The 9645-nt window shown below is 36.8% G+C and overlaps 2 protein-coding genes across 2 annotated transcripts; both read right to left on the reverse strand.

Annotated features, from left to right (window-relative positions):
* Positions 1-2416: 2416 nt before the first annotated feature.
* LOC115966477 lies at positions 2417-6678 on the reverse strand. The gene is made up of 5 exons (XM_031085708.1): positions 6598-6678; positions 5848-6008; positions 5422-5569; positions 3721-5354; positions 2417-2987 (listed from the first exon to the last, which is right to left on the reverse strand). The coding sequence occupies exons 1-5, from the start codon at positions 6676-6678 to the stop codon at positions 2417-2419; spliced, it is 2595 nt and encodes an 864-aa protein (XP_030941568.1).
* On the reverse strand, positions 6370-9007 carry LOC115969060 (AAA-ATPase At3g50940-like). Its single transcript, XM_031088623.1, has 3 exons — positions 8925-9007; positions 7509-8534; positions 6370-7306 (listed from the first exon to the last, which is right to left on the reverse strand). Exons 2-3 carry the CDS (start codon positions 8490-8492, stop codon positions 6722-6724), a joined length of 1569 nt encoding a protein of 522 aa, XP_030944483.1. The 5' UTR covers positions 8493-8534; positions 8925-9007; the 3' UTR covers positions 6370-6721.
* Between the last annotated feature and the right edge of the window lie 638 nt (positions 9008-9645).

The following is a 9645-nucleotide window of genomic DNA, read 5'->3' on the forward strand; positions in this document are numbered from 1 at the left end:
ATGGGAAACTTCATGTAGTTGAGTAAGATCCAAATGTGGGGCTGAGAGCCAAAAAAGGTATAAAATAATATTAATAAAATATCTAGCCTAAGCACGCGGTTTTGTAATTCATTCTATTAAGAGTTTGTTCGGGATGTGATAAAAAGTTTAGCTTATTTGAGTTTTTAGTTTTTTTTAATTGATATTATTTATGAATTTTATTGTATTTTTTGGTACTATTTATAAATTTTATATTATTATTAAACTAACTTTTAACTTTTTTTTCTATACTTTCAACAAAAAATTTTTAATTTCTATTAAATAAGTTATTCCAAAATAAACCCTTTACATAATTAAAGAAAGAAGACTCGTTTATGGTTAGATTTTAGTCCAAAACTTTCATTCATTGTTGGTGGTTACTCCACCTCCTGTGTTGTTAAATAAAAAAAAACCACTAACTTCAGGATCATCAAACAAATAAAAGACAAGAAGGGAGAAGTGTGATTCAAAAAAGAAGAAGGGAGAAGTGAAAGTGGGGGAGTCATATCAAAACAAATGATGTGATCAGCTCCTATTCTCTCACAGTACATTAATCAAATAGCTGATATACATCTTTAGCTTTACATAGCTTTTTTCAAAGAACGGAAAATAACCTCCAAACACTGAAATAATATAACAAAATGAAGAATTGAAAATCTGTATTTTCATTAATGAATTAAATGGATTACACAAACTATATATATACCGATCTGTACAGGTGTGAACACACAAACTAACAAACTAACAAAATTAACAAACTGACACACGTGCAAGCTACAAGACTAACTAACACTCTCATGTACTAACACTTAAGTAAATACCCATACACATTAAGCTACAAATCGTATGTGCATTATTCTTCTCTTTCATTGACCTGCCGTTTATGCTCTGCTACAGAATCAACATCTCTATGTTCAGTGTTTTGATCCTCTGTATCCTTGACTTCTCTTCTGCTCTTGCTACTGATCTTGGCAGATTCACTTGAACTCTGATACTCCCCCTCAAGAGCAGCAGGGGTATGTATATTAAGCATTCCCATTTTACAAGTAAGAGTTGAAAATTGATTGTAATTCAAAGCTTTAGTAAGTAGGTCAGCTAACTGATAGTTTGATCTAACATGATTCAACTTAATCACCTTTTCTAACACCTTATCCCTAACCACATGACAGTCTATTTCTATATGTTTTGTCCTCTCATGGAAGACTGGATTGGAGCCAATATGCAACGCAGCTTGACTGTCACAAAACAGCAGAGCCTCCTTTTCATGATTCACTCCAATGTCCTTGAGAAAGTATAAAATCCACACTATCTCACATGTTGCTACTGCCATGGATCTGTACTCAGCTTCAGCTGAGGATCTTGATACTGTGGATTGCTTCTTGGACTTCCAAGACACTAGAGAATCACCAATGAAGATGCTATAGCCAGTCACTGATTTTCTAGTGTCAGGATATGCAGCCCAATCTGCATCAGCAAATCCTTTCAGGTGCAGGTCTGTGCTAGAAGAGAACATGAGTCCTTTGCCTGGTTCACCTTTCAAATATTGCAACACTCTTTGTGCTACACTCAAATGTGGTCTTCTTGGCTTGGACATAAACTGACTGAGTTTATGGATAGCAAAAGTGATGTCAGGTCTTGTGATTGTTAAGTACAAAAGCCTGCCCACAAGCCTTCTATAATGACTAGGATCCTTAAGTTCTTCTCCTTCAAACTTGCTCAGCTTTAAGTTGTGCTCCATGGGAGTCTTAGCACACTTACAGCCAAGCAATCCAGCATCACTGATTAGTTCAAGGGTGTACTTCCTTTGACAAAGAGCAATTCCTTTGTCTGATCTTGCAACCTCCAAACCAAGGAAATATTTCAAATCACCCAAATCCTTAAGCTTGAACTTATCATCCAGCATGACTTTAAATTTGTCCACTTCAGCATTGTCATTGCAAGCTATTAAAACATCATCTACATAGACCAAAAGAATCATGAAAATGTCATCATGTCTTCTGGTAAACAAGGAGTAATCAGCTTTGGATTGGATGAAACCAAGCTGAATCCAGGTGCTTGAGAATTTGGCAAACCATTGCCTAGAAGCTTGCTTGAGGCCATAGATGGACTTATTGAGCTTACAAACAACCTCCCCCTGGCTGTGAAACCCCTGTGGAAGAGCCATATACACTTCTTCATCCAAGTCACCATGAAGAAATGCATTATTTACATCCAATTGGCTAAGAAACCAACCCTTAATGGCAGCAACAGCAAGAACAACCTTGACAGATACCATTTTAGCCACGGGAGAAAAGGTTTCAAAGTAATCAATGCCCTCCTTTTGTGTGAAACCCTTAGCCACTAATCTGGCTTTATATCTCTCAATAGAGCCATCAGCTTTATACTTGATTTTGTAGACCTATTTGCAGCCAATGGAGCTCTTACCAGCAGGCAAGGGTGCCAATGTCCAGGTATTATTAGCTTCAAGAGCTGCTATTTCAGCAGCCATGGTAGCTTGCCATTGGGGATCAGACACGGCTTGATGGTAAAATTGAGGCTCAACAAGAGAAGAAATGGCACAGCAATAGGCTTTATATGAGGGAGAAAGATGGTGATATGAGACATGAGAAGAAAGGGGATGAGCAGTACCTAATTGGGAAGAAGATAAAGGCTGGACAGAAGTAGCATAATTGCAATGGAAGTCCTGTAAATAAGAAGGTCTTGTAACAGATCTAGTGGACCTTCTAAGAGGGACAGGAGCTGCAATAGGATCAAGGGATGTTTCTGGAACTTCATCAAGTAGATCATCATCAATAGTATGATGCACTTGAATAATAGAATGAGGAGTGAGGGTAGGAGTTTTGGACAAAAGAGGATCATCATGTAAGTGAGAAACAGGAGAAACACATGGTAAAGGTAATGAAGTGAAAGGAATAGAGTCATTGGAAGAATGAACATAAGGAAAAATAGACTCATGGAAAACAACATCCCTAGAGACAAAAACAGCATGAGTGGCAAGATCATAGAGCTTATAACCTTTGACATTACATGGGTAGCCAAGGAAAATACATTTTCTTGCCCTTGGTGAGAATTTGCTTCTATGATGAGCAATAGTAGAGGCAAAACACAGGCAGCCAAAGACTTTGAGGTGAGCATACTCAGGAGGCTTATGAAATAGAAGCTCAAAGGGTGTTTTGTCATTCAACAAGGGGGAAGGAAGTCTATTGATTAGATAGGCAGCAGTCAAAACACAATCACCCCAAAATTGCAAAGGAACTTGAGATTAAATTTGTAAAGCCCTAGCAATGGAAAGTAAGTGCTGGTGTTTTCTCTCCACAACAGAGTTTTGTTGTGGAGTATAAACACAGCTAGTTTGATGGATAATGCCATGGGAATTAAGAAAATCAGACATGGCAAATTCTTTGGCATTGTCAGTCCTAATGGATTTAATATGTTGACCAAATTGTGTAGCAACCATAGTATAAAAGGATTGAAAAAGGGGCCTAACATCAGATTTGGATTTCATTAGGAAAAGCCAAGTGGCTCGGGTAGCATCATCCACAATGGTCAAAAAATATTTATAGCCATCCAAAGTAGGGATAGAATAAGGTCCCCAAACATCCATATGAACTAAATCAAAAGGACAAGCACAAATGTTATTATTGAAAGGAAAATGTAATCTTTTAAGCTTGGCCATAGGACAAACTTGACAAGTCTTATTACAAAAGGATTGAATGCAAAGATGGAATATTGGAACCTAAAACTTTAAGCTTCATATCTGAAGGATGTCCTAGTCTTGCATGCCAAAGAAAAGAAGATGCAGAACTTGCAGTGGTGGTTGCAGAGAAAGGAAGAAAAGAAGCATTGAACTTGTGATTGCTTAAGTAATGAGCAAGTGAAGAGTGAGGAATGTGTTGTAGACTATCACACTGCAGCAAGTACAGCCCATCAACAGCCTTGCCCATCCCAATCGTTTTCCAAGGTAAAAGGTCCTGGATAAAACAATAAGTTGAAAGGAAAACAAGGCAATAAGGCTGGGATAATGTGAGTGTACTGACAGAGAGCAGATTGAAGCTAAATGAAGGAACACAAAGAACATTAGTGAGGGTGAGTGAAGGGGAAAGGACAACAGTGCCTATATGAGTGACTTGAGCTGATTCCCCATTAGGCAAGTGAACCAAAGACTGTATAGTAGCAGTAATTGAAGTTAATAGATCAACTGAACAAACAAAATGGTCTGTAGCTCCAGTATCCAAAACCCATGTCCACTTATCATAAACTCTTCTATTTACTACTTGTGCAGAGAAAACACTATGAGAGAGATCAATACCTGACATTGGAGCACTAGCAAGTGTAGAAGATGATGTTATATTGGCTATTGAAGCTTCTTTGACTGGAGCAGAGGGTATAATGGATGAAGCAGAAGCTCCAAATAGTGCAAAAAGCTGTTGATACTGTTCCGGAGTAAAGGCAGTCTGATGGTGCATTGGTGAAGCAGCAATGGGTGATGCATCTGAAGATACTTGATGAGCCATAAATGGCTTATTCTTGAACTTAAAACCTGGTGGAAAACCATGCTTTTTATAGCATTTCTCCATTGTGTGACCAGTTTTGCCATAATGTGTGCAAGTTGGTCTTCCCTTCCCTTTACCAGCATTACCAAGAAATGAACCAAGATGTTCATTGGACAACTTAGCAGCCAAAGCAGTGGAATCAACCTTAGCAAAGGATGTGTTAGGTACTGATCTTTGTGTCTTTTCTTGAATTAGCAATGAGTAAACTTTACTAAGAGATGGAATAGGATCCATAAGCAAGACTTGAGATCGAACTTGGGAGAAAGAATCATTCAATCCCATTAAAAATTTCATGACAGATTCTCTTACTTGCAGATCAGTAAGCCTCTTGTTAATATTGCAAATACATTGACCACAGGTGCAAGAAGGAAATGGACTAAGGTTTTGTAATTGATCCCAAAATACCTTCAACTGAGTGAAGAAGTCAGTGATAGACATTTCTCCTTGATGAAGCTCTGCTATGTCCTTTTGAAGATTAAAAACTCTAGGTCCATTTGTTTGGGCAAAACGATTCTTCAAGTCATTCCAGATTTCTAAGGTAGTATCTTCATAAATGATGCTTGCTTGGAGCTTTGGTGAGACTGAATTGGTTAACCATGTCCCAACCATGTTGTCACATCTTATCCAGGCCTGCACATTCGAAGGAGTTGATACCAATGGTGATGAGAGAGTCAAAGTTCCATCAATGAACCCTAGCTTATTCTTGGTGAGTAAGGCTTTTCTTACTGCATGAGCCCAGGCTGAGTAATTTTCACCACCTATCTTGGTGAGTAAGGCTTTTCTCTGCATGATGCAAGAACAGAGGGTCATCCATTGGAGATTCTTTTGAAGATGAAGAAGATGGATTCACAGATGTGGAAGCATCTGTTGAACCATTTGCATTCGTAGCAGAAGCCATAGATGGCGAGAATGAAGAATAAGATTTCCTAAGAACTAAATTTCTCAAGAACAGAGAGATTTTCTCGGGAAAATTTGAGAAAGAAAGAAAATGCAAAACCCTACAGGAATTTGGAAATTTGCTCTGATACCATATAACAAAATGAAGAATTGAAAATCTGTATTTTCATTAATGAATTAAATGGATTACACAAACTATATATATACTGATCTGTACAGGTGTGAACACACAAACTAACAAACTAACAGAATTAACAAACTAACACACGTGCAAGCTACAAGACTAACTAACACTCTCACGTACTAACACTTAAGTAAATACCCATACACATTAAGCTACAAGTCGTATGTGCATTATTCTTCTCTTACATTGACCTACCGTTTATGCTCTGCTACAGAATCAACATCTCTATGTTCAGTGTTTTGATCCTCTGTATTCTTGACTTCTCTTCTGCTCTTGCTACCGATCTTGGCAGATTCACTTGAACTCTGATAAATAAGCACCAAAGCATCTCCGATGCCACCAACTCTCAAAGGTGGCTGAAATTTGCGAAAGCGTTAAACGCTTTAGTATCAATTAAATATGAACACTCAATAGTATTATGGCCGTAACAGAATAAGAGTAGGGCTGTTACACGAACTAAAACTATATATCCTCCATTTTTGTAAAAACCACCCTCATCATCCTTTAAAACCAATAACAGAAAGAAGCCCCACAGATCTCAAACACAGAAAACCCACAGAGAATAAGAAACTCACAGCAACACTTTCAAAAACGTGGCCACAACAACGAAAACAATCACAGGTACCTCACAGCAAAGGCAGGGATAGGAGATTAAGAGTGGGAGTCAACATTACCAGCAATTAAAATAAAGTGATCAGAAGCAAATAGCAGCAACCATAAAAAGCGTAATGCAAATTATCCCTTCAACAAACATGTAATTCTTTTTTAAAACAACATCATCTCCCACAAACAGTCACACAATTTGCAAAGTACATAATCAGATTCACAGCAGTGCACACCCACACATTGATACTATACATATTATTTCACTAGGAAAAGAAAAACTCGGAAATGAGGGGAGGAACAGATAAGGATCACCACCAGCAGCGAGTCACTGAGGGTCACCAAGACGAAAAACTCAAATGCGATTTGACAAGTGCTAGAATGGCTTGGGAATATTACTAATTCCTTGAGAACACGAACCATCTCTTTTGAAATTACCCATCAGTTAAGATTCATTTGGATTTATTCACTTTGCCTCTGCAGCCTTTGCATCCTCAATTTTTTTTTGCTTGATAAATTTGACAAATCCTTCAGCATCAATATCAGTATCACCACTGTTCAAAAGTTGCTCTACCTCTTTTTCCTTTGCATTCTCAAGTTTTTTCTGCTTGAGAAATTTGACGAGTCCTTCAGCATCAACATCTATATCAGCACTCTTCAAACGTTCCTTTAACTCTGCAGCCTTTGCTTTCACATGTAACTTTTGCTCGAAAAATTCGACAAGTCTTGCGAGAACAACATCATCACTACTACCACTACTATTCAGAAGTTCCTCTGCAATTTCAGCTGGGGTAACCTCTACATTCGCCAACAATACTTCAATCTGTCTATAGAGTTGGTGGTCATCTTCGATTTTAAGATAATTAGTAGCCAACAACTTGAACCCATCTATGGTGCAATATGACATGTGCACGTGTACATCCATGCGGCCTCGGCGAAACAAAGCGGGATCAAGCTTGTCCTTATGATTGGTGGTGAACACAATAATTCGCTCATCTCCACAGTTCGACCATAATCCATCTATGACATTCAATAAACCCGAGAGTGTGAACTGAAAAAGTAAAAAGAAAAAAAGAAAAAAAAAAAAAAAAAACATTACGGAAAATATTGTCAGATAAAATCATTAGATAATGTCAATTGCAAAAGTTTGTGTGATAGTACTGGTGAAGCAAATAACATATTTAACTCTATTTTCTGATAAATAGTTATGCTAATTAATTTTATACATATATACTAGACTAGAGAATGCTAACCTTAGCGGAAGAAGCCTTATTTTGTTGCCCTCCTTTTTCCAACCGTGCACAATCTATATCCTCCATTACCATTATTGAACCATTAGACGTTGAAAGCAATATTTTTCTCAAGTCTAAATCTGAATTTATACTTGAAATGTCCACATCATAGATATCAAACTTGAGGAAATTAGCCATGGCAGCAATCAAGGTTGATTTACCGGTACCCGGAGGGCCGTAAATCAAATACCCTCTCTTCCATGCTCTGCCAACTTTCTTGTACCAATCCTTTCTTTTAACAAACCTGTCCAGATCATCCTTGAGCATCCTCTTCAGCGTTGGGTCCATTGCCAACTTCTCAAATGTAGTTGGGTGTTCAAAATTGATAGAAAGCCATTCACCAAGACCACTTCCACCCCTGCTATAAAGCCTTGGCACCCGTTCTTCTTTACGAATTTCCTCAGCACGAGCTAATAGATGAGGTATATAATACTCAAGCACCTTCTTTTCGTGTCTCTTATCAAATGAAAGCTCAAAATATTTCGAAACAGTTTCACCGTTGTGTTCATTAATTTTTGCACGTGACTTCCATTCGAGCTTGATGCCTTCAAAGTTAGCAATGATCGAATCTTCTCTCGCAATATCTTTTTTTTGGTAAAAATCTTCCCCCACAAAATCAAAGACTAGTTTCTCTCCCTTAATTGCTCTTCTACATTTGAAATGCCTTGGTTTTCGTGAAACACTAAACAAGACACCTACGTAAGTTCTGGCCGCTGCATAGAGTTGATTTTGACTGAAACCATCACTCTCTTCAATGATCATTGTAAGTTGAGGAAAGAAATAATCTTGATAGTTTGAGAAGAGTATACTCCTGACTGCGGCTATGCGATCTGTTAGTATGGGGCTTAGTACAATTATAACAGTAGCAGTGAACAATTGTGCCAAGGATAATTGTGCCAAGGACAATTGTGCCAAGGATTTAAGCACCTCCAAGAGAGGAAACATGGTTTGAGAGTATAGTCGTTTACCAATCACCTCTTTCAAATCCTGCAAAAATGAGAACGTGGTCAATGACAACTTTTTTAATGGCTTGAGGCTGCAATATAGGAGAATGGCCACCAAGTATTTCTTGGTTCTGTTTATGCAATCTGGTTAAAGTTACGAAAGTTTTGAGTCACTTCACAAAGATAACATCTGCCATAAATTTGTTGGGATAAATCTCCACCTTATGTTTCAATAAAATCTAAATATAAACTGAATTAAAAAAATTTTAAAAAATCACGCAAGCAACAAGAAAATTAATCACACAAGAACATGCACACTACATTGAAAACCTTCTATTTAATATAGAGGGAAAACTTTACTATTATAAAATGCAATGCTCGAGTTTATACCCAAAACTTAAGTTCATAATAAATTTTAAAAATACAATAATACCTCTCTGGAAACCCAGTGAAACCAAAAATGCAGCAAGATCTCCACTCTAAACAAGGAACTTTTTTTTTTTTGTTGTTGTTGCTGCACACAGCTAGCAATCTCTGCATGCTTCTCTCTTTGGATCCCATTTTATAGCCCCTGTTGCATCACTATTCCTGAGCGTGTCTCACAAGGCTAAGGAAATTGATGAGAAACTTCGTGTGTAGTAATTGTAGTTAAAAAATAAAAATAAAAAAGAGGTAAAAATTATCTACTTTGAATGACGCGGTTTCGTAATTGATTCCATTTAGTTTTACATAATTAAGAACATGAGATTTAAGCAATAAATTTAGCTTTTAATTTTTAATTTTCTTTAACTTTTATGTATTTTTTTTTTTTAAACATTTTCAAGTACACTTTCAACAAAAAGTTTTCAGTAAAAAAATTTTCAAAATTTTCATGGTAATTACTCCACCTCTTGTGCTGTTAAATGGTCCTTGATCAAGTAATGTAATGTAATTGAATTGATAGAGTGACTTCATTAACAATTTTCATGTTTTATTAATTGGTTCCTAATTAACCGGTGCATGCATGAAACTAACTAAATTTGAAGAAAATATCATTATATTTGAGCTGCAACAATAAATGGATAAAATAGAATTCTACTTATTAAGAAAAGTATTATGTCAACAACATTTTTACAATAAATTTTAGATGATAAATTATTATTGATTCTAATTTA

Source organism: Quercus lobata, chromosome 11, assembly GCF_001633185.2.
Source record: "Quercus lobata isolate SW786 chromosome 11, ValleyOak3.0 Primary Assembly, whole genome shotgun sequence".
Lineage (NCBI taxonomy): Eukaryota > Viridiplantae > Streptophyta > Magnoliopsida > Fagales > Fagaceae > Quercus > Quercus lobata.

Bases quoted from the DNA above. Each gene is read 5' to 3' on its own strand.
- LOC115969060 (XM_031088623.1), bottom strand. From the start codon at position 8,492: ATGTTTCCTCTCTTGGAGGTGCTTAAATCCTTGGCACAATTGTCCTTG. The intron at 7,307-7,508 runs GTTAGCATTCTC...TTACTTTTTCAG, and splicing joins ATAAGGCTTCTTCCGCTAAG to TTCACACTCTCGGGTTTATT.
- LOC115966477 (XM_031085708.1), bottom strand. From the start codon at position 6,678: ATGGTTCGTGTTCTCAAGGAATTAGTAATATTCCCAAGCCATTCTAGC. The intron at 6,009-6,597 runs GTGACCCTCAGT...CGCAAATTTCAG, and splicing joins CATTTGAGTTTTTCGTCTTG to CCACCTTTGAGAGTTGGTGG. The intron at 5,570-5,847 runs GTAGGTCAATGT...AAATTCCTGTAG, and splicing joins TCTGTAGCAGAGCATAAACG to GGTTTTGCATTTTCTTTCTT.